Source organism: Crotalus tigris, unplaced genomic scaffold, assembly GCF_016545835.1.
Source record: "Crotalus tigris isolate CLP2741 ecotype Arizona unplaced genomic scaffold, ASM1654583v1 scf7180000019465.582067, whole genome shotgun sequence".
Classification (NCBI taxonomy): Eukaryota; Metazoa; Chordata; class Lepidosauria; order Squamata; family Viperidae; genus Crotalus; species Crotalus tigris.
In genome coordinates this window covers 307,357-332,668 of record NW_024097551.1, presented here as the reverse complement: position 1 = coordinate 332,668, position 25,312 = coordinate 307,357, and the positions used below count along the sequence as shown (strand labels likewise).

The window sequence follows — 25,312 nt, the reverse complement described above, 5'->3', positions numbered from 1 at the left end:
TAAATAAGACCAAAATTTTACCTAAAAATATGTCTAGTCAGGAGAAGCAGATTTTGACTAACTTGACGGGTTTTGAGATTGTTAATAAGGTAAAATATTTGGGGGTGATGTTGTCTGTTTCTAATGTAAAATTATTTAAAAATAATTATGAAAGGTTGTGGGTCAGGGTACAGAAGGACTTGAAGAACTGGGAAAAGTTGCAATTATCCCTCATGGGAAGAATTGCAGTGATAAAAATGAATATTTTACCTAAGTTTCTTTTTCTGTTTCAAATGCTACCAATTTTGAAAAATGAGATTAATTTAAATGAGTGGCAGAAGGGTCTTAATAAATTTATCTGGGCAGGGAAAAAGCCAAGGGTTAAGTTTAAAATTATGCAAGACTTCCGTGAGAGGGGTGGACTTAAGGTACCAAATTTGAAATTATATTATGATGCGGTGGTTTTAACATTAATCAGTGATTGGGTAAATTTGACAAATTCTGAGATACTTTATTTAGAGGGATGGGATTTACTTTATGGGTGGCATGCCTATTTAATATTCAATAAAAAAATGGATTGGGCTTTTAAATCTCATATCTTAAGAATTTCTTTACTTAGGATTTGGAGAAAATATTATAAAAGTGATTTCAAAGTACCATTATGGGCTATACCTTGGCATGCGATAGAAGCTATAAAAAGAGGGGTTAAAATGGACATGGTGTCTTATAGACAGTTACTTAAATGGGATGGACAAAACTGGCAATTAAAATCACGGGAAGAGTTAGCACAAGAAAACTTTATTTATTCTTGGTTCCAATATAGGCAATTACTAGACAGATGGAAGATGGATTGTAAGGTGGGTTTTCTTAGAGAAGATGAAAATCTTATTAAGCAAGTGAAGGATTCAAGACAAACCCACATTAAGAGAATTTATGCGGTTTTAGTTGAATTGGATTCAGAAACGGAACTAATTAAAGATTGTATGATAAGATGGGCGCAGAATTTTGGTGAGCCAGTCTCATTGGACACCTGGGAAAATATTTGGGTGAGAAATGTCAAATTTACACAAGCACAGAACTTAAGGGAGAATTTTTATAAAATGTTTTATAGATGGCACCTTGATCCACAAAAAATGTCTTATATGTACCCTGACGTGCAACCCAAATGTTGGAGATGTGGTTATAAGGAGGCTTCCTATTATCATATTTGGTGGTCATGCAGAGAGATAAAAGCATTTTGGATCAAAATATGGTGGAATATCCAGAGAATTTTTAGAAGGAGGGTAAAATTTACTCCGCAATTATTTTTGTTAGGTATTGTTACAGATTGTGATACAAAGGAGGTTGTATTGATGTTAAATTTGATTACAGCCGCTAGGCTGTTAGTAGGACAATATTGGAAGAAGGAATCTTTGCCTACAGTGCAGGAATGGTTTCTTAAAGTAGCTTATCTGGCGGAAATGGCAAAGATTTCGGCTTTCTTAAAGCAACAAACGCAAGAGAAGTTTTTGCTGTTTGGGATAAATGGATAAAATTTATACAATTTAGATTGGGTATACAAAAATATTATATAGTTTTTTCATAAGTTTTATTTTCATATATATTATAGATAATCTTTTTATATATATAAATATAAAGTTCTTAATTTAATTTTTATTTTTACTTCTTAAGCCTATATTCTGCTCTGGGAAGCTCGGGGGGGGGGAAGGGAGGGGGGGGTTTTTTTGGGAGGGGTGGGGGGTTTTCTTTTTATATATGTATTGTTTAGTTTTATTTTTTTTGTATATGTTGTCTCTTGTTTTGTATTCTTTTTTCTTTTTTGTAAAATTTATAAAACTTTTAATAAAAAAAAAAAAATCACTTCCTAGCACACACTGCTAATGTACTCCTTTTCTTGATTCTCTTTTTTGAAAAAATTATTCTTGTTTATTTCATAACTAGTTAACAATCCACAAAGGATAGGTGGTACTCAAGAGCTTTCAATAAGGAATACTATGCACTTGAGTCCTCAAAACTTTGACAGGACCAATGGAATAACTGCCATCCATGTATCTAGTGATATTCAAACTGTATGAATGAACATGGTAAGGAAAAATTGCTTTTACAGAACCTTGCTTTTGTGGTTCTTTAATTATAAAATTCACTATTTTGTAAAAATTTGTCAGTTCGTTATTATTATTATTATCGATCATCGCACAGTCAGCCAGATGTTCAGACTGGATTTGGCATTTTGTCTACCTATCGAGTCCTTACCCAGGACCTGGGATAGGCAGATGTGGATGTTTGATGGTATTACAGATATCGTCGCAGGATGGAAGCAGTTCCTAGTAAGGCCGCCTTTTGCAATTGACTAATAGCGAATTTGTCAATGCCAATGGTGTTCAAGTGGTGCTCCAGTTGTTTTGGGATTGCACCCAAGGAGCCTATGACTATTGGTACTACCCTTGCTTGCTTTTGCCACAGTCTTTCTATTTCTATTTGTAGGTCTTTGTATTTTGTTATCTTCTCCAGTTCTTTCTCTTCTATTCTGCTATCTCCAGGCACTGCCACGTCCACTATCCAGACTTTTTTGTCTTTCTTATCGACAATTGTTAAGTCTGGGGTGTTATGTTGCAGGTGCTTGTCTGTTTGAATTCTGAAGTCCCAGAGCAGTTTAATTTTATCATTTTCTATGACTTTCTCTATTTTATGATCCCACCAGTTTTTGCTTACAGGCAAATGATATTTTTTGCAGATCTTCCAATGCACCATTGTTGCTACTTTGTCATGCCGCTGCTTGTAATCAGTTTGTGCAATCTTCTTGCAACAGCTTACCAAGTGGTCCACTGTTTCTTCAGCTTCTTTGCATAGGCGGCACTTACTGTCTGTTGCTGTCTTCTCAATTTTGACTTTGTATGCATTTGTCCTTAAGGCTTGGTCTTGTGCAGCCAGAATTAGTCCCTCGGTCTCTTTCTTCAATTTTCCTGCTCTTAGCCATTGCCAGGTTTTATTATTATCTGCTTTCCCAGCTATTTTTTTCATGTATTGGCCATGTAGTGCTTTGTCTTCCCATGCCTCTATTCTGTTCTTCATTTGGTCTTTCTTGTAGGCCAGTTTGGTCTCTCCAGTAGTTAGTAAGCCTTCCTGATATACTAATTTCAGTGCATCTTCATCATTGTTCTTCAGATATTCTTCCAAAGCCATTTTTTCTTCTTCAACCATCTGATGTACTTGTAGCATTCCACGCCCACCTATTTGCCTTGGTAGATAAAGTCTATCAATGTCACTGCGTGGATGAAGGGCATGATTCATTGTCATTATTTTTCTGGTCTGCCTATCCATTGCTTTTAGTTCTGCTTGAGTCCAGTCCACTATTCCAGCTGTGTACCTAATGACTGGGATTGCCCAGGTGTTGATTGCCTTTATGGTATTTCCTCCATTGAGTTTGGATTTTAAGATCTTCTTCACTCTCTTGATGTATTCACCTCTAATCTTTTTCTTGACTTCAGTGTGCTTGATGTTGTCAGCTTGAAGGATACCCAAGTATTTGTAGTACTCTTCCTCATCCAGACTCTTAATGTTATTTTCGTGGGGCATCTTGATTCCTTCAGTTTTCATTATTTTTCCTTGTTTGATAGTAAGTGTGGCACATTTGTCCAAGCCAAACTCCATTACAATATCTTGGCTATATATACGGACAGTGTTGAGCAGCGATTCTATTTCAGATGATGTTTTTCCATACAGCTTCAGATCATTCATATAAAGGAGGTGGGATAGTCTGGCAGATGTTTTTGATGTTTGATAGCCATGTCCTGAGTTATTCAGTATTGTTGACAGAGGAAACAGTGCAATAACAAATAGTAATGGTGATAATGAATCTCCTTGAAATATTCCTCTCTTGATATTAACCTCTCCCAGCCTCTCACCATTGATCTGCAACTGTGTCTTCCATTGTGCCATCGATCTTTGCACAAATTTTCTGATGTTTCTACTGACTCCTGTTATTTCTAGGCACTTTATTATCCAATCATGTGGCAGAGAGTCAAATGCCTTTTTGTAGTCAATCCATGCCACATTCAGGTTGGTCTTCCTTCTCTTGCAGTTTTCCAAGATCATTTTGTCTATTAGGAGTTGATCTTTTGTTCCTCTGCTATTGGGGCGGTTTCCTTTCTGCTCAGGTGGAAAGAGATTGTTTTCAACTAGATGCTGTTGTACTGCATCAGCTACCACACCAGTTAGTAATTTGAAAGTTGTTGGTAAGCAGGTAATTGGCCTGTAGTTGCCTGGTGTTGCCCCTTTTGCTGGATTTTTCATTATTAGGTAGGTTTTCCCAGTTGTTAGCCACTTTTCAATTTCTCCTCCTTGTAGTATATTGTTGAACTGTTTGGCAATGAGTGGGTGTATAACAGTTAGATGTTTCAACCAAAACCCATGCAGTTCATCTTCACCTGGTGCTGACCAATTTTTGATTTTCTTTGCTCTTTTTTCTACCATTTTTGTTGTTATTACTAGTTCTTTCATTTCAACTTCTGTTTTATTTGCATCCACCTCTTTTAACCAAGCCGCATCCTTGTTGTATTTCTTTGGGTTATCCCATATCTGCTTCCAGAACTGCACTGTTTCTTCCTTGTCAGGTACTGACTGATTCCTTGCAGTTTCTCCATTGATGGATTGGTAGAAACGTTTCTGATTGGATTGAAATTGGAGGTTCTGCCTATAGTTTGCAATTCGAGCTTCATATCTACTGATTTTCCTGGCTATAGCTGTTATTTGTTGCTTTATTATTTCCAGTGCTTCCTTGATCTTCCTTGTTTCTAAGTGGTATTTCTTGATTAGGTATTCTTTGGTCTTCTTGTTCTTCAGCTTCTTTTCTTTCATCTGTTCTAGCTTGCTTGCATGTGATCTTAACTTGCTGATCTTATTTTCTAGTCTAACCTTCCATTTTTCTGGTGCACTGTTTGTTTGTTTTTCTTCTTTGTTGATTTTGCATCCCAGGTATTCTGTTATAACTGCAGCTGTGCTGTACATTAGTTGGTTTGTTTCTTGCAGTGAATTGGTGCTTATACTTGATATTGCAATATTTGCATCTTTTAATGCTTGTGCTAGCTGTTTCTTTGGAACAAGCTTCAATGCAGGTAGCCTTATTCTGTTGTTTTTGTGCTGTTCTAGATGCTCAGTTATTCTTTGTTTCAATTCTTTTATTTCTTTAGTTAGAGGGTTTTGTTCTTCCTGAGGTAGAGGTGCCTGGTTTCCAAATGAGAACAGTTGTATATCTCTGCTGGATTCCTTCACTGCCAACTCCCCCTGGTTTGCCTCTACATTCTGAATTACTTCTGGTAAGGCTTTGATTTCTTTGCCCTGGGTAAACCTTTGCAGTTCGTCCAATTCTGTTTCTGTGAATACTTTATTTCGTGTTATAAATGGCGTTGATCTGCTAGTCTCTGTTCTGTTATTTCTGATTCTGGATGTTGTTCTTTCCAGAATTGGTGCATTCGTTTTAGATATCCTCTTCTTGTTGGACTTGATCTGTAGTAACAGATCATTATTTCTTTGTTTTCCATCACTGTGTATCTGCGACGGGTAAACACCTTTTCTTCCAGTAGTTCTGCAGCTGCTGGCCCTGGTTGCTCAGCCAACAGTCCTGAGTCCTGTAACCCATTTTTCACCAGATATCCAGGAACTCCAATATCTAGTGCGGACCTTGTTAACCCGGGCGACGTCCGAGCCGGTATGGCATTCTGAAATTTACGTCTCACCATATTTTTTATGGGAGAGACACTCTTTGTCTGACTCCTCTGATGAGACCTGTCCAGTATGGTTGAACCTCTGGCATAGCTCTCATCTTCCTCAGAGTACACAAGCCCCACAACCACGTCAAGGTAGTGCCTCACTGGGGATTATTATTATTATTATTATTATTATTATTATTATATTATTATTATTATTATGTTGGAAGGGACCTTGGAGGTCATCAAGTCCAACCCCCTGTTCAGGCAGGAAACCCTACACCATTTCGACAAATGGCTGTCCAGTCTCTTCTTAAAAACTTGCAGTGTTGGAGCATTCACCGCTTCTGGAGGCAGGTTGTTCCATTGGTTAATTGTTCTAACTGTCAGGAAGTTTCTCCTAGTTCTAGGTTGCTTCTCTCCTTGATTAGTTTCCACCCGTTGCTTCTTGTCCTGCCTTCAGGTGCTTTGGAAAATAGCTTAATTCCCTCTTCTTTATGGCAGCCCCTGAGATATTGGAATACTGCTATCATGTCCCCCCTTGTCCTTCTCTTTGTTAAACTAGACATACCCAATTCCAGCAACCGTTCCTTATATGTTTTAGCCTCCAGTCCCCTAATCATCTTTATTGCTCTTCTCTGTACTCTTTCTAGAGTCTCAACATCTTTTTTACATCATGGTGACCAAAACTGGATGCAGTATTCCAAGTGTGGCCTTACCAAGGCATTGTAAAGTGGTATTAATACTTCACGTGATCTTGATTCTATCCCTCTGTTAATGCAGCCTAGCACTGTGTTGGCTTTTTTGGCAGCTGCAGCACACTGCTGGCTCATATTTAAGTGATTGTCCACTAGGACTCCGAGATCCCTCTCACAGTTACTACTGTTGAGCAAGGTACCCCCTATACTATACCTGTACATTTGGTTTTTCTTGCCTAAATATAGAACCTTACTTTTTTCACCACTGAATTTCATTTTGTTAGATAGATAAACTGACAGCCATGATTTGCTTTATTCAGCATCCTTGGCAATAGGCCCCTCACTAAATTAAATAAAGGTGAAAACTGAGCACTTGAGGCTAATTTGGTCAAAGAACATTTCAGTCAGATGGAGGCATCAGAAGACAAGGAGCTAGATTCAGGTTCTACTGTTTTCCCTAAAGCATGCCGAGTTGAGCACACAGCAGAACAGAAGAGTTCTGCAAGACTTCTTGTACGATAAGGGCATGGTTCATTTAATGTCAAACTCACGACATTACCTGACATCACGTGACGTATTGGAAGTTTTTCCCCATTGCCAGCAATGGGGTAGGCGCGGTTTCCTGATTTAAGAGGCTTTGCTATCCAGCTGTTCTCCACTGAGAGCTATCAGTCTATTTGACAGGCTCTTGAACCTGTTTCTTAAGAAAATCCTGTTCCTTGGAATTTGGACTAGCTGATGACCCATTTTTGGACTCTTGCACTTCTAGAGTATGACCTGACTATGCTTCTGTTCCCAGCTTTGGACTTTAGCCATTTGGAAGTCACTGAAGGCAAGCTGCTAGAGTTTTGGGGTTTTGCTGCCTTATGTGTGCATTTAAACATATGCCTTGTCGGCCACTAACTATATTTATTAAATCCTAGGTAAAGCTCCTTGCAACTACTTGGGGCATACACACGTCTGATCTGAGACAAGACAATAATAAATTATCTTGAAAGATCCCCCTTTTTGATTCCACATAATTGATCATTATTTATAATTAACTTTGTAACAGTGTTTAACTTTTCCATGTGCATACTTTTCATAATCCACCCATTTGAAAGAAGTCAAATGCTTCCCTGTAATCAATCTAAGCAACACATAAATTCATTTTTATTAAATTATTTAGGATTGTTTTAATTAATAAATTTGTGAATTTTTCAGTTTCCTTTTTGTTCATTTGAGTAGACAGAAATTTCCTTTAAATAAACATACACTGAATTCACTAATATTCCAGTAAGCATTTTGAATGTGGTAGATAAACAAGTTATTGATCTTTGGTTTTCAAGTATGGATTTTTCTTTTATTAAAAAGTTTCTTTCAGATTCATCCAGGCTTCATTTGTTCCATTCTTTAATGCAACATGAAACTGATCAGGTAATTTGCATGTTTGCTAACTGAGCAGCTACCTGGCTAGACATTAAAGCTAAACTCCATCCACATATCAGTCCCAGATATATTTGTCTTATTTTCTCTGACTGCTTCTAACTATTAATCCCATTACAATTAAACTGTCCATTACTTTTTCTTTTTAATGCATTTTTGTAGTTTAACTATATTGTGCACTCTTTGGTTGTATAATACTTCTTGCAAAAGTATTTATTGTCAGGTTTCAGGGTTTTATTTTTCTTTGATGGTGCTTTGAGTCAATATTCCTATAGAACAGTAGTTCTCAACCTGTGGGTCGGGACCCCATTTGGGGGGTCGCCAAACAACGCAGTCCGCCATTTTTCCCCCTTTTCCTTAGCTGTGCTACTCCCTTTTATTCTATTGGCTATTGAAAGCCAATGGAATAGACTCTCTTGAATAGAGTCTAATTCTATTGGCTTTCAAAAGCCAATAGGAATTGTCCAGGCTGTCTCTGCCCTGCTGAGCCCGCCAAAAGTCCCATTCTGCAAATGGTGCTGCACCAGTTGAGTAGTCCTCGACTTACGACTGGTTGAGTAGTCCTCGACTTACGACCGGTTGGGGGTCGCGGCATTAAAAAGGTTGAGAACCACTGCTATAGAACTTACGATTTATTCTCAATTGTAAATTTTGTTTGCGTAGGTTTATGCACCTTGATTTTCTCCAGCACTGGAAATGGATATTCCACTAATGGGTTAATTTAATCCTCCTGCACAATCAGATCAAGTCAGCCAAACTTGCCATGCCTGTCCTGGGCCTGTTTGCCCCAGTTTTCGACTTGATCTTGCCCAGAACAAACGTGCAGGTTTGGCTCACAGGCAGGTAGATAACTATTAGTGGATTATCCATTAGATTGCTAGATTGCTAACTTTTCCTTCTCTTTGAGTCCCCTGAGCAGCGTTGGGACCAACGCACCTCTAGAGGACCTATTTTGCTGATTCCACTGGGACTCAGTTTTTCAAACAGAGGATTCCGTTTGGACTCCCCCCCTGCCCCCTTGTTTAGGAAAGGGAGACTTCTTCCCTTTCTTCCTCTCTATCCCCCTCCAACCTTCCTGGCGTCGGGGCTTGCGGCTGCAGCCCCAATGGCCTTAAACAGCCGGCTCGGCTTGCGGAGGCCATAGGGACCTCGGATTTACTTGCCGCGTTTCTCGGTCACTGAGGTGAGGACTCGTTTCTTCTCTGGCGTTGGAGCATGCGGCGGCAGCTCCGACAGCTTTAGAAAACCGGATTGGCACATGGAGGTCGCAGGGGCCTCAGATTGTCTCGCCGCGTCTCTCGGCCATCCCAGGGACTGCGGGCTAGTCGGATCGCCGACGATCAGCTGGGAAGAACCTTTCAGCTCTGTCTCCATTGGTCAAAGGTGCAACAGGCCTGGTGAGTCCTACCCGGTATGGAGCTGGAGGGGGTGATCGGCCTGAGTCGCGGCCGCCATTTTGCGACCGCGTGGCCACCCCAAGTCTTGCTGACGGAAAGGGAAGGTGGGGGGTGGAAAGGACTTTTTACCTATCTCGCTAGTTCTTAATTTTAATTAAACACTCTCCTCTCAGCCTCGGGGTTCTCTCCCCTCAGCGAAGGCCTGAATCTGGACAGGGCCCCGCAGCCTGCGGCTGCCAGCTTGGAGGCTTCAGCCTACCCCAACACCGCCTTCTTGGAACACCCTAGTCTCCCAATAAGGCCTGCAAGGCCTCCTTTGACAAGGGCCTTACCTCATTTCACAGCCAAGGCTGCCGGGGGGGGGGGGAATTTCTCAGGTCATCCTTGGTAATTCCCCTTGTGGCACTGGAAATTATCTGTCTATCCTTGGCATAGGCCCAAGATTTCTCTATTGGGCTTCCTGGTGTCTCAAACCCTGGTCACCTTGGGCTTGCTAATCACTACAGTAGTCCTAGCCTCTGACACTGTACTGTTGCTACCTTTTATTTTGATGGCCTGGCTACATAGCAAGCCTCACTAGCAGGCCGCAGTCTACTCAGGTGGAAGCAAGAGTGACTGCAAGTAGAACCAGGGCTTTTTTGGGATACCACTGGTCGGTGGCCAGGAGGGGTGGTAGGGCAACCTAATTCCAGCCTTTGCCCTACAACCTTATCAGCCAATTTATCCCTTTTCCAGGTGCATTCCCTTGCGCACCCGAAGATTTTATACCAGCATGGAGGATAACACGGCTTCCCAGTCCAGGGCCACCTCTCCTTCCTTCTCAGTCCGGAAAAGGTACAGATCTCCTTCCCAAGATGCTGCTGGTGGGATCGCAGCCAAGGTCAGGCCCAAGGCTGCTTCTGGGGGGAAAACCTCCAAATTGGCTGAAAGACAGGCCAGCAGCAGACACCAGACATTGGAAAAAGTTTGAAAAAGTTCAAAAACAGGCCAGGGCTGAGACTGCTCAGACAGAGTCCACCTTTTTTGATCTACCTCTAGGTCTTGCTGCTTCTCCTCAGGAGGTCTGGGCACCGGCAGAACCCGTCACTTCTTATGACCAGGCCAAGGAGGTGCAGGCCTTCCGGTCCCCCCATACCCCACAGTCCCGTAGAACCTGGAAGCCACCTTTACACCCACGGCCGCAGGGCTTAGAGGGGAGGAACTCACCCTCTCAGCCCTGGATGATAGGATTTAGGCCTTGGTAGCCCAGGCAGTGGAGCAGGCCCTTACGGTCAGGACTCCATTGGTGCCCAGAGCAGAATCCTTGCTCTCCGTTCCTCTTTCGCGTCCAGTACTTCACAGTTCTCAGGACCCTTTTCACTCCCATTCTTCTTTAAGCAGGGTCTCAGTGACGCCGGAGCAGGATCAGGCGCTCGACGCTTCATGGTCAGAGGAACTGGTTCCAGATCCACCCCCGTTCGGAGGGCTATTTAATCCATCGCTTTTCCTTCCTCTGCTTCGCAAGGTTAGCTTGGTGCCACACAGGGGACCCATCCAGCCTGCCCCAGCAGCTCCCACAACGGATCCAGAGGCGGACCCCATCTTCATTAAACCGGTGCTCACCCATCATCATGTTCCATGTCCAGCCTGGTTCCTCAACGCAGTTAAGAAACAATGGGCTTCCCCGGGTACCTTCCCCCTTCCAGGAGGTAATGATAGGAAGTTGTTTAGTGTGGCCTCAGAGTTAGAGGAGGCGTTAAATGTACCCACAGTGGATGAGCCCCTGGCTCACCTGTTCTCCCCCTCTGCTATTTCAGGGGATATGGCAGAGGCCCTAAAATCTGAGGAACACAGAGCGGAGATGACCTTTAGGAGGTCACACCAGGCGGTGGCGTGGTCCATCAGGGCGTCCACCTCAGTTTCCTTCTTCACCAGGTCCGCCCTCATCTGGCTGCGTCAACTGCAGGCCAGGATCTCTGCAGACGATGTTCGCACACATCAGGACCTGAGCAAGCTAGTGGCCGCGACGGAATATGCTTCCGATGCGATCTTGCACGCTGCTCGGTTTTCTTCCTGATCCTTGGCATCCAACGTAACAGCCCACCGCATGCTATGGCTAAGATGCCAAGTCCAAATGGCGTCTGGCAGCAGCTCATACCAGGGCGGTAAATTGTTTGGGGATGCCTTAGCCCCATACCTGTCAAAGAACAAGGATAAAAAGAAGATCTTGGCCCATATCACTAAACGATCCGAGAGGCGTACTACCCCTTACAATTATAGGCAGACCTTTCGGGCTGCCACTACCCCAACAGTCACGCAACCTTCTCGGCCCTTCATGCCCAGACAGGACCGTCAGGCTGACAGACCAGTCACACGGCCCAGGCAGCAATCCCAGCCCAAACACCCTTTTGAGGCGGGGGTCGCCCCTTCCGCAAGAAGTGACCACCCCCCCAGTGGAGCCTCCCATAGAGGGAAGACTCTGCCTCTTCGTCACTCAGTGGGAGGCCACCACCACAGACACCTGGGTCCTGGACACCATTCGCCACGGCCTGTCTCTGGAATTCATATCCAGTCCACCAAAAAGGTTCATTGCTTGTCCCCTATCAAAGAAGCCCCCAAGGAGAGGTCTCATGCAGGAGGCCATTCGCCACTTACTAGATATCAGAGGCATAGAACCAGTACCGGCCCAACGGGGGCACGGATTCTACTCCATCCTCTTCGTAGTCCCCAAGGCCTCGGGAGGATGGAGGGCAATCTTAGATCTAAAACGCCTGAACTTTTATTTGGCATATCGAAGGTTCAAAATGCAGACACTTCAGTCCATCCTAGGCAGCATCCGAAAGGGGGACTTTCTCACGTCAGTGGACCTTACAGAGGCATACCTCCACATTCCCATCATCCCCGGCCATCAACGGTTTCTCAGGTTCTGCTACATGGGACATTACTACCAGTACAGGGCACTGCCATTCGGCCTGTTGTCGGCTCCAAGGGTCTTTTCCAAGGTCCTGGCGGTTCTTGCAGCTCACCTGAGATTGATGCCGGTTCGGGTGCAATGCTACCTAGACGACATCTTAATACAGTCATCCTCCTCGCAGAGGGATCTAACAGACTTGAGACTGGTGATCGGAGGACATCGTCCTTCCTGATTTCTGCCCCAATCCGTCCCATAAGCTGGAACGGCGATGGCATTCCCTGGACATCCAACAGGCTCTCCATTACTACATTAAACAGACGGCCCCCTTCCGTAGCTCCAAGGCTCTTTTTATCTCTTTCTCACCTTCTTCCAGGGGTCGGAAGGTCTCAGCCTCCACGATCAGTCGTGGGATAAAAGCTTGCATTGCGGGGGTGTACCAGTCCAATTCCTTGCCAATTCCGCCCTGTGTCACGGTCCACTCCACACGCAGTGCGTCCACCTCGGCGGCCTGCGCCACATAGGCTTCCATCGAGGAAGTATGTAAGGCAGCCACATGGTCTTCCCCATCACCATTCATACGGCACTACAAACTGGACAGGTATGCTTCCGCCGAGGCATCCTTTGGCAGGAGGGTCCTCCAACAAGTGGTGCCTTGTGACATGGCTCCAAACTTGCCTGCTTCCCTCCTGTAAGGACAGTGGGCTTTGGTATGTCCCATTAGTGGATTATACATCTCCAATGCTGGAGAAGGGGCGTTTTCTTACCTGAACGCCATTTCTCAGCACGGAGATGGATAATCCACACCCACCCATTTAGGTCCTTAGGCCTAGGGTTTGTTCTGTGAGCCAACACGTCATGCTGTCAGTCAGTAGCTGCATCCTCGTCGAAAACTGGGGCAAACAGGCCCCGGACAGGTGTGGCAAGTTTGGCTGACTTGATCTGATTGGGCAGGAGGATTAAGTTAACCCATTAGTGGATTATCCATCTCCGTGCTGAGAAACGGAGTTCAGATAAGACAATGCCCTTTTCATGACAATGCCACAATTTTCAGTTTCAATTTCAGTTTCTTGAACTTCACCTGTGCTTTTGGTTCTGATATCATATTATATTTTTAGATCCAGTTTCAGCTTTTCAGTTTTTATTAGGTTTTTAAACTGTCCTCATTATTTTTACAAATCTTAGTTTTAAGTTCTTTCAAATTGTTTAGATTCAAAATTTTGAATATATTAAAAGTTTTTAACATTTCCTCTAAAGCTATTTTTGCTGTGTTCTTATTAAATGCTTTTATTAAACTTTTTCTGACACAGTTTGTGCTCTTTTGTTATCTTCATTAGGTTCGAGTTTTCATTTCCTAAGGAAAGCTTTCTTCATTTTTACAGCTCTCTAAACTAGTGGTGGCAAACCTATGGCACAGGTGCCAGAGGTGGCACTCAGAGCCCTCTCTGTGGGCACCTGCGCCGTCGCCCCAGTCCTAGGCCTTCAGCTGGATTTTATAAAACCTTTTTGCTTTAGGCCTCCACTACCATGTGCAAAAAGAAAAAAAAAGGTTCAATCAGTCAGTCAATTTCAACTTCTTGCAAAGTTGGAATTGATTGACTGAACTTTTTAGTCCCACTCAGTCTGCCGTTACCACCGCAGCCACCACCCCCCCAATGAGCCAACTCCCAATGGGCCACACTCACCCAATAGGCCATGCCCACCCGGCACCTGACGATGTATAAGTGGGTTTTGGGTTGCAGATGGGCACTCGGTCTCTAAAAGGTTCACCATCACTGCTCTAGAACCTATTGAAGTGATATGCTGTGCTGTTGCTTGTTTTGGTTGCTCCTTTTGTACCTTATGGAATACATTCAACATCCGTTTCAATTATTGTTATTTTAAATAAATCTGAGCATTATGAAGATGCTATCTTGTGACAAGATCATGGCCACCATTTAAGATTAAAGCTAAGATTAATAAATCTGATCAGATGAGCATATTCTTACCTCGAATGATGGCACAGTGTTTTGAATGCAGTATTGCAGGCTAACTTTGCTCACAGCCAGGAGTTCAATCCTGACCGGCTCAAGATTGACTCAGCCTTCCATCCTTCTGAGGTAAAATGAGGACCCAGATTGTTGGGGGCTATATGCTGACTATGTAAACCGCCCAGAGAGTGCTGTAAAGCACTACAGAGCAGTATATAAGTCTAAGTGCTATTGCTATTTGTAGACAACATCTGCCACCTTTAATTATTATCTGAAGGATACATTCTTTCAATGTTTGCTAGTTATAAAGAATGTATGCAGAATACATATATAAAGTTCATATCCAGATGTTATATTCCACTGATTCACCGCATTCCATTAGATTTCTAGTAAACCCTCTTGTTATTAATGAAAAGTTACAAGCAGGCATTTACAACCAGTCGATGAAAATACTAGATTGGTGAAGACAATCACTACCATCAAGAAAATGAGAAACTGCTTGTCACACAGAAAAGAAATACTTCAGTTTCCCCCTCTTAAAATTTAAGGCTATTTCAAAACTAAGAGAATTCAAAGACCTCAGCTAGAAGAAGAAAACCGTTATTAAGGCTGGCAAAAGGCCTGGGATTTTTTCCACTTTACCAGCAATCTCAGAATTAATACTGAATTCTCCAGGAAGCAGAAAGTCTAGGAATAATCGAGACAGAAGGAATATCTGTTCAGATTTTTTTTATTTTTATCAAATTTATGTTAATAAAATGCTTTTGGAGTAAAAATCTATCTAAAGACAGTTTTATATTTAAGATACATTAATAATTTAGTTTATTCAGCATGAAATGGAGCTTAGTTATGTAGCATGAGGCTGTATATTCTGCAATATTTACATTTTTGGTAAACTTATTCAATGAATTCAGGCTCTACAAACTGAGATAACATGCACTGCATTGATGCATTCACACAATTTCATAGTAACCATGAGATAAATCATAAAACAAAGTTCAGGAATATTCCTTTATCCCATTGCTTTGCAAATCTATGTACACTACAAACTTTATGTACACTACAAACTTTATGATTGTTTGAAGAGAAATGCATCTGTACCAGGCTCTAAGTATTTTAATTAAATTAAATAATTTGAGTAGTTCTCTAACTATGTGTGATTAACCTATTAACCTTAAATTGATTCTGATATCCCTGTTCTACTAACCTGACAGCTTATTATCCTAAATAGGAAACCTTCATTTTGTTTGCAAATAATATTAAAGATTCTAACCACCAGCAAGAATGAGTCCTTACATTTAAAGAGCACCTGTCATTTCAGATCTATTATGGCAGCGCCTGTTAGCGGGCATCCACTCACCTGCTGCCTGCCACGTCCCTCACCTTGGTGTATCACTGCTTTATCACCAACTGTCCCATTAAAGTGAATGGGACTGACGGTGAGTCAACAGCAGGTCAGAGGAGCCACTGCGGGACGGAGATGACAGTTGCTCTTTAAAAATTATGATTTAAATCAAGCTGATTTAAATCAAGCCTTTTTACTAGTGATTTATCGTGATTTAAATCGACTTGATTTAAATCAAATCCACAGATCTATTTAATCTAAACAGATCTATTTAATTAGTAATTAAATTATTTTAGCAATTGCTAAACGTTTTATATAAACACACTTCATATGAGTTATAACAATAAAGAGTTTATGCAGGCTAACACAGAATGGATGTTAATGAACTTTACAGCATACAGATTTTAACATTCAACTCATTTTAACTTAGAAGACATGACTTGATACTATTTCCCAAAACATTTTGTATTGTTAGCATCCAATAATCTAACAAATATATTTGTATTTAGAAAAACTCAGGATGGTGACTTGGTAAAACTTCAGTAGTTGTTCCCCATTCTCACTTCAGTATACATTTCTGTTCAACTGCTACAATATTACATTTAGAAGTTTTTTTAAATCATTTCAAATTTAATATACTTAAGCTAATGGTTTTCCATTAAAGAATACTTTAATCCTTTTTTGCATCTCTGCTTTTGAAGTTATTGATACATGATTTTGTTTTTATGCCTAAATTACACAGGCACATTCCAATTTTGAAGCCGTATCTACAAAATCTCTGTATGTTAATTCCCATAAATAAGAATAATCCCCAATTTATTATATTAAACTATAAATGAGCAATTCCAAATAAGTAACATCTACAAATTAAATCCTTCCCTGAAACAATACCAACTTATGAAAAGAAAAAAACATCATTAACAATAAATGAAAGTGTCATGTGGAAAGCATAAGCACACAAGAAATATTTTTTATTCTATATAAATATCTGTTATATTTAAAATCATACTAGGTAGTAATGAAATTAAGAACCAGATGGTAAAATATGTTACCATATGGTAAGCTGATTGCCTATAAGAATGGGATAAATTGTTTTAGTTTATGGCAAAAATAATAACTTACTAAGGAATGTTTGTCACACAAACATCATTACCTCATTCTGCTCCCCCCAGTAGTAAATTTTAGATTGAGAGGATCCACTCTGTTTTCTCTCATCTAACTTTTTAAAGACAACCAACTGTTTTAAGAGTTAGAAAGCATGTGTGCTTTTAAGCATTAAAGTCTTTAAAAAAAACCAGAAGCCTGAATATAGCAATGCTGTTTATTCTCCCAACACATCCACATAACAATTTCCTAATTGTTTAAAGTCATATCAATAACTACATTAAAAGAACCAGAGCAACTATATTTGTTCCAAAACTTTAACCTCTAGTCAAGACTTTCAACAAGTTTAAATATATTTATCCATGTTGCAGTATTTACCCTAGTCATTGATATTCATCCCCTACCCCAAAAGCCATTTATTTTCCCACTCTAACATATACAATAACTGAATTTGTTTCATTTACAAATACCTGTTTGGACCAATTAAGAATTCTGGCACAATACATCATCTCCTAGTTCAAGGAACAGATAATAATCTCACTATTAAGTGAAATCAAAATAAATTTTAATTAGAAACAAGGCACTACCTAAGTGAACTTTAGATCACCTTTCATCCCCTGACAAAACCGGCAACTGAATACATTATGTACAATATGTCTAGAGAAGACTTATTTATATGTATGCCTGAATGCCTCTCTTGATTATATACAACATCCTCTCTTAAGCGAAGTGACAAACTAAGGAAAGCTCTCCAACAAGTGTAACACGCCTCAGGACTTCACTTGCCAAGTCTTTTTCATACGGAGAAACTCTGACCTTCTTACCACTACCAAATCTTTGGGGTCTTTCGTTCCTGGGTTCATAATTCATCACGAATTCCTTAATGTCAAGTCAAAGAAGCCTCTCAAGGCCTCTTGAAAGGAGGTTTGCGGACCTGCCGAAGTCGGGAGCGGGTCACCGACAACAAACCTTTTGGGAGCGAAACACGGCGCGCCCGCCCAAGGAGCAATAACACCCTCGGGAAGTGGGAGGGGAACAAACCAAGCGCTCCAAGTCCGAACCGTCCCAGTCCCTCGCTCCAACTCACCTCGCTTGCTGGGCCGGCCAAGAGCCCCGTCACCGGAGCTTCCCCGCCTACCCTTGTGAGGCTTCTCCCCAGAGGAACGGCCAGGCTCCGAGTCCCCACTGTCCGGACGGTGCCGGTGTCGGTGGTGATGTCGCCGCTCGCAGTGCAGGGCCTGCGCGGGCAGGCTAAGCGGAGAGAAAGTGAAAAGCCCAGCGGGGGCGGAAGGCACGGCAGGAGTCGCTGGGAGGCCGGGAACGGAGGCCGGCGGCAGCGGCTCTGCCTGAGAGGGCCTCACCGTAAGCGGGGGCTGGGTCAACTTGGCCCTCTTGCAGCTCCCGGCATCCCCGAGAGAACCTTTCCGCTTCCTCCCCCCTCCCCTCGGTCGACCAGGCCGGTCACCGAGTGGCAGCGAAGGCGTCTCTTCCGCGCCTCGGGCCACGGCGCGTACTGCGGCGACCTGCGCAGCCATTTCGCACTCTCCCTCACACACATTTAAATGGCCCGAGCGCCTGTAAACGCTGCGCAGGCGTCGCTTGTCACTCTCTGGGAATTGTGGTCCAGTATTGCACGTCGGGATCTGTAGTTTTCGTTAACTGAATGTATGCTTGTTTATGCAAAGATTGCTGGGAAATAAAGTTTTCGTTCCAGCTTTCAGTAGTTTTCAACGAAGAAGAGCGTGCAGGCAGTCACGCAGTACGGCCACATCACGTAGACCTTGGGCTTCCGCCGGGGGGGGGGGGAAGTGGGGGTAAATTTCAGTCGTGCGTGAGTGGGCGGGGGAATCCCGATGTTTTAAAGGAGTGTGCATATTAGTTCAGCTTTGGATTCTCTTTTCTATGCCGAGATTAGATACTGGGAATTATAATCTATTGTTATCAAAGATGGGATTTCTAAGCACGTGCAGAGTGCGTGTTATCGCCGTTAATATAAGTAATTCAGATCACGGCTTCCATTTCATAAGCAACTGATTAGTCAGTGTTTATATGTGCTTAAAACCAGCCACAGGAACATGTATGGTGTAAATGTATAGAGTGCTAAAAATGCCAAAGTCCTGAAATGTATATGCGTGTTATTAAAATAAACAGCACTTTGGAAAGTTTCGATAGTCGAACGATTACAATCTTATTTTGCCGAGGCTAGGAATGAGACTCAGGCTGCTTTATGTTATTTGTTTTATGCTTGGCTATGGCAGTTGAATAACTGGATGAAAACTAATAGATTTCCGTGAAATTAGAAATATAATTAGAAAAGGCCGAGCAAACCTCAAAAGTTAAGCTTTTGATTGGCTTACAGCTCTTCTCTGTAATTATTAATGGTTTTCCTCAATTTCCTGGTTGGGTTAGATGTTCTTTGCTACAGTGTTAAAGATCTCCCCATACTCAGTGAGGTACCTATGTCTGGTAGCAGATGTTTTGATGAATATTTTAAGTTTATTGTGCACATTCTGCAATTTATTCTGCCTTAATGTCATGATTTAAAGTCTGCTGCTTGCTTTTCACTTAATTCCCACAGCACTGCCTCATTTTTTATCTCTTCTCCTCTTCTCCTCTTTCCTACTATCTTCTCCTTGATTCCTTTTGATTTATCAGTTGTTGTTTGTAACTTGTGATTAATGATTCTAAACTACGATTTATGATCTATGACCTATTACTTGCTGTTTATATGTACACTGTGAGCTTATGCACCAGAGACAAATTCCTTCTGTGTCCAATGACACTTGGCCAATGAGGAATTCTGTTATATTCTATTCTTTTCTGTTCTGTTCTTATTCTGTCCTATCCTATTCTATCCTAGAAATTTATTCTGCTTCGTTAAAACTTTCCAAAATGAAGTTACTTTTTCAGCCATCTCCAGAACATTTGAACTTAATGCATTCTCAAAAGGCTACACATATTTCATAAAGGGCAAAACAACAGTACTCAGACTGATATATGTAAGCCCAGGACAATTCTGATGCAAATATATCTGGGATAACAATATAGCAGGAAAACCGTGGTAGTGTGCAGTAACAAAAAAAAATCAGATGAATAATGTGGTTTGATTGTAATTTAAACTGAGATGGGGGGAGGAGATCTGTTTCACATGTAACATGCACTGCACAATCAACCTGCCTCCCCCCACATTCAATGTAGCCATTCTATGCATCTGATAAATTGAACAGCAGCTCATGAAAGCTTATGCCTTTTAATAAGATTTGTTAATTGGAAAAGGTGCTACCAGATGCCTAAAACAGTTTCTCGTGAAATTAAAAGACACTTGTAATACCTAAAAAAATTACAGAAATTAGTGGAAATGTATGGACTGAGTAATATTTGAGAGATGATGAATCCCTCAATAGTAACCTTTATTATTCAGGTAGCTACTCTTCTCATACTATTTAATCTTCAAATAGTAATTGCTCTCCAAAATCAAAATGGAACTCACAATCAAAACAAGTATTTTGATTTGATACATTACAAAATATCTTGAAAATACAATAAATGAGTGAATAGAGGGCAACCCAAACTTTGCTCTTCGCTGGTGAAGAGCACTTCAGAATGCAAAGCTCCTATTTCACTTACTCAAAAGAAATCACTTGATATAAATTTTAAAAGTGTGCTCAAATGTCCACCAGCTGCAAATAGTACCCTTCCTGATAAATAATGGTTATTATAGTCAGATATCTTTCCAATCTCTTATCTGTTTCAAAAGCAAGGGAAGCTGAAGTCACATCTCCATGACAGTCATAGACCCAGAATATATGAATGACAAATGACATGCCTTTCTACTAAAAACCAAGTACCATTCTTGAACAGCAACACAATTTATATTTCTACAGTGGCAGACTTAAGGTAACACCATAAGACACTGCGATTATTTGAACCTTAGCATTTATTTTTTGTTCATCTCAATATGTTGTTCCAAACTTTTACCTGATGTTGTCTGATGGAAATAAATATTGGAAGTAGCACAACACCTCTCTGATCCCATTTCCTCAGCATGATATGTAGTTCAGATCAGATAGACAGGTGAGATTATATATTAATTTTATGAAGAACATGCAGAAGTATTTTTGTTCAGAATGATGCTGTTTATTGGAAACAAACAGGAGAAACACCAGCAAGGCAAATCAACAGGACTAGAGCCATAGAAGATAAGAAATTCTTCTAAATATTCCAATTTGGTGGTGGATTTCTTGGTCCTTTGGGTTTGGAAAATCGGTTTGCAAAGCCTATGACACAAAATTAAAAAACTGTTAAGCTTTACTATCATATTTTATCTCAATAAAATAAATCTTCAGTGAGTCTGAAGCAAAAACTTACTGGGTATGCATGTCACCGAGCAAAGCTATGTGATAGACAGAGCAGCTATTCCAAACAATTACTTTGACAACTGTAGTAATTATTTTTCACCATAAAGCAATCAAGTAATTTTTAAAATCGAAGCTAAGCAATAAATGTATAATATGTTCTTCTAGTACAGATATTAAATAAATTTAAAATGCTTAAATGTAGCAATAATATTTGCATGTGGTGGTATAGGTTGGTGCTACCAATTTATTAAATTATTTTATATCTGTCTAATTATCTATCATCATCTCTGTCTAGTAAAGTTGCTGAAAGTTGAGCATTCTTTCATTTAGGAGCTGAGAACAGGTAGTCTTTGACTTACGACCAAATGGAGCCCAAAATTTCTGTTAAGTGAGACACTTGTTAAGTGAATTTTGCCCCATTTTACTACCTTTCTTGCTACAATTGTTAAGTGAATCACTGTAGTTGATAAGTTAGTAACTCAGTTGTTAAGAGAATCTGGTTTTCCCATTGACTTTGCTTGTCAGTAGGTCACAAAAGGTAATCATATGACCTTGGGACACAACAGTGGTCATCCATATGAGCCAGTTGCCAAGCATCTGAGTTTGATCACATGTCTATGGGGATGCTGCAAACATTATACCTGTGAAAAATGGTCATAAATCACTTTTTTCAGGGCTGTTGTAACTGAACAGTAACTAAATGAGCTGTTGTAAGTCGAGGACTATCTGTACATGATATTATTACCTATTTTTCCCACAACAACAATGCTGATGATGTGGTTAAAGTGATTGGCTCAAAAGTTACCCACTGGCTTTCTAAAGACGACTAGAAATTAGATCTTCTTGGGCAAATATCACAAAATTTTGCACTATTTTCAGAAAGGATTTTTTTCTTCCTCCTGCCAACATGTCAATGCCATTTTTCCCTAGTTCTCAACATGTATTTTCCCATTTCAATTTAATCCTAGGTGTTTTCAGTCACTTTAAATTATTTGAGAAGGCTATCTAGCCATAAAATAAAACTGTTGGCACCAATTAAAATAAGAATTAGAAAATATACCATATTTATCATATTAAATTATACCATATTAAATATTTACCATACTTAATAAATGTAAAAAGAATTCTGGCCATGCTTTGCAATGTTTGTATATATCCATATGATCCTATATATAGTAGGATGAGAAATTTTGGTGATTGCGTTACAAACTATTTACTGGAAAGTTGTAGTAATAGTTTTTGAGAATGCAAGAAAACAGGATCGGTAGTATTCTAATTTTGGATTTCAGTATTATTCTAGTAGTAAATTGAACATTGAAGCATATTTATTTTTAAAAATGCATACCAAAACTCAGAATAGAGTTGTGATGATTTGACTGATTATGTTCCGGAGCTCTTAGTAGTGAAGGTGGGTTCCAAATACCTAAAAATTCAAAAATGTCTTTAGTAAGTCATAGTCTGATAAAGATAGATTTCTTGCATTGCAAAATGATTCCTGATGTTAGGGAAATCTTGCTGAAATTGGAATAGGAAAGATAAAAGAATATCCATTAATCTTACCACTCATTATGAATGCAATATTGTAAACCATTGATATCTAATACTAGTGCTTGTGCTCTTTAGGTGTTCTATCCATTAACAATTGTTTATTTCATAATGACATGCTTGTGTAATTATGTAAAAGTTTACATGATAGAAGAAAGTGGACTTAGTCACGTGGATTTTACCATTTTACTTTTTTGAAAATCCATAGAAAAGGTTCCCCCATGTAATTAGATGAACCTCTAATAAACACTACTGAATTAGTTGTTATTGAATTTGAAAGTTGAGAGACTTTGCCAGTAAACCTACAATACCAAGCAGCTATATGACGTTTTCTCAAATCTGGCTTTGTGTAGACATGTTAGAAATCATCGAATAGGGAAAAGGTGCTAAAGAACATTTCAGCTGCCACGGTTAGAATAGTATATGAGGATTTTGTTAATAACCTATTATTGGTATAATAGTAATAATGATGATGATGATGGAACAGACCTTGGAGATCATCTACTCCAACCCCCTGCTCAGGTAGGAAACCCTATACCATTTCAGACAAATGGCTATCCAGTCTCTTCTTAAACTTCCAGGGTTGGAGCATTCACAGCTTCCAGAGGCAGGTTGTTCCATTGATTAATTGTTCTAACTGTCAGGATTTTTTTTCTTAGTTCTAGGTCAGTGGTGGCGAACCTTTTATAGACTGAGTGCCCAAAAACTGGCCCTGCCCCCACTCCTCCCCCCTGCCCGCCTCCGCTCTGCCCCCCATCCCCCATCCCCCGCCCCACCTGCCCACAGGACCACTCAGCGGCTCCAGGGTCTGCCGCAGCGCTATGGCAGCCACACCCTCTGCCCGCACCCTGCAGCATCAACTGCATGATGGGGTGTGAGGGCAGAGTCTTGTCTACACTGCCTGGCTGCCATGTACTTGGTGTGCTGCTCCGTGTGTGCCACGCTCGAGGGCAAGTCTCCTTCAGGGGGCTGCTGGAGAGGAGGGGATCGTGGGGGGACGCAACGCTGGGACAACGGCACGTGTGCCCACAGAGAGCTTCGAGTGCCGCCTCTGGCACCCATGCCATATGTTCGCCACCACTGGTTTAGGTTGCTTCTCTCTTTGGTTAGTTTCCATCTGTTGCTTCTTGTCCTGCCTTCAGGCACTTGGAAAATAGCTTGACTCCCTCTTCTTTGTGGCAGCCCCTGAGATATTGGAACACTGCTATCATGTCCCCCCTCGTCCTTCTCTTTGTTAAACTAGACATACCCAATTCCAGCAATCGTTCCTTATATGTTTTAGCTTTCAGTCCCCTAATCATCTTTGTTGCTCTTCTCTGTACCTTTTCTAGAGTCTCAACATCTTTTTTACATCGTAGTGACCAAAACTGGATGTAGTATTCCAAGTGTGGCCTTACCAAGGCATTGTAAAGTGGTATTAACACTTTACGTGATCTTGATTCTATTCCTCTGTTAATGCAGCCTAGCACTGTGTTGGCTTTTTTGGCAGCTGCAGCACACTGCTGGCTCATATTTAAGTGGTTGTCCACTAGGACTCCGAGGTCCCTCTCACAGTTACTACTATTGAGCAAGTTACCACCTATACTATACCTGTGCATTTGATTTTTCTTGCCTAAATATATGTATGGCTTATTTTTACATCCTTTTAAAGTATCTTACGTGGCCATACTCGGCCAAAATTTATTAGCAACTGAAAATAGTAGAACAGCTATGGAATCCAGGAAGTCTTTGTCACTTAAACAATGTTAAAGCCAAATTGTTTTATACTTCTTCCTTTCCAGAGGATCTAACGGCTGACAGGAGGGCATTTGATTGGTTTGCAAGTACATCTTGTGAACTCTCAATTGCTATTTGATGTTTTATCTGAAGTAATTGCCTACTGATCCCAAAAGCTTCTGACAGACTTCTGTCTCTTTAGCAATCTAGCAACTTTGGTATTATTCCTCTTTCATTTCATTTCATTAATCCTCTTGTTCCCAGGCCAAGCTTTCCAAGATAGTCATCTTTCTCTTTATCAGACTTCAATGTACTGTTTTGATTTTTGCCTAAGTTTCATTGCAACACCAAACAATCAGCAACATCTCCAAGAAGAGTAACAGTATTAATCCATGGCAGCAAGAATGTAACGATCACCTTAGAAATTAATTGTGGATTAGTCAGTGGAAATGTATGCAGAAGCCTGCATCATTAAATGCATAGAGCAAAAGCTTCAGAATCAGAATGGTTTAATGTCAAAGGTGCTTTCTCAAATAGGTCTAAAGAATCTGTCAGTTAGAATGTGTATGTGTTTATCATAATGGCCCCAATTCATACTGTAAATGTTGTAAGTTTTTAACTGCTGAATGGGAAATTTATACTGTGTTTCCAAGTTAAATTTCACTGGATAATTGCTGGCTATTTTCCTTTGGGATCTTTTGTCTCTCCATTGAGATTTGATAGTTGGTTTTTCTTTATCCAGTAAACTATTCACTGTCCTCATCTATACTTATTAGGATATATGTGTATTGCTAATTGTTGCTTTCTTCAACATACTTACTGTTTTTCACATTTCGTAAAATTTTCAAACTCTGTAAAGAGAAAGTTTTAAGAAAAAAGTATTAAGAAAGCACTAATTATTAAAGATCATTAACACATTAACACTGTTTGAGCTCTAACAGTGTAAATATGGAAAGAGAAGTGCAATATGAATTCTGGCCATGACTATGAGAAAGGACACAATGACACTTGGGCCAATACAGAGAAGCAGATAACATAGCCTGTTCCTTCCTCGCTTTATGATTGTAGCAAGTCTGCTTTAAGAATATGAGTTATGTTCTAGGGCTAAAAACTTGATAAAGCCATTGTTGTGTGATCACAAACAATATTCCAACAGCTAGGGCCTACTGGTACATATTTA

General features: G+C 40.8%; 2 protein-coding genes across 7 annotated transcripts in view; both read right to left on the bottom strand.

Annotated features, from left to right (window-relative positions):
- The window catches only part of RSBN1 (round spermatid basic protein 1), a 34,661-nt gene extending 16,363 nt beyond the window's left edge, over nt 1-18,298 (bottom strand). The window contains exon 1 of the mRNA XM_039362435.1: nt 17,601-18,298. Coding sequence (XP_039218369.1) covers nt 17,601-18,048 — 448 coding nt within the window. The 5' untranslated portion in view covers nt 18,049-18,298. The remainder of the gene's footprint in view (nt 1-17,600) is intronic.
- Nucleotides 18,299-20,637: 2,339 nt separating this feature from the next.
- PTPN22 (protein tyrosine phosphatase non-receptor type 22) overlaps nt 20,638-25,312 on the bottom strand; it is a 35,003-nt gene continuing 30,328 nt past the window's right edge. For 4 of the 6 annotated variants that reach the window (XM_039362465.1, XM_039362464.1, XM_039362467.1 and 1 more), the window contains 3 exons: nt 24,953-24,983; nt 22,217-22,294; nt 20,638-20,790 (listed from right to left, as the gene is read on the bottom strand). In XM_039362465.1, coding sequence (XP_039218399.1) covers nt 20,726-20,790; nt 22,217-22,294; nt 24,953-24,983 — 174 coding nt within the window. In that variant the 3' untranslated portion in view covers nt 20,638-20,725. Of the gene's footprint in view, nt 20,791-22,216; nt 22,295-24,949; nt 24,984-25,312 lie in introns of those variants that run through there. The other 2 variants (XR_005559025.1, XR_005559024.1) reach the window with 2 other exon arrangements.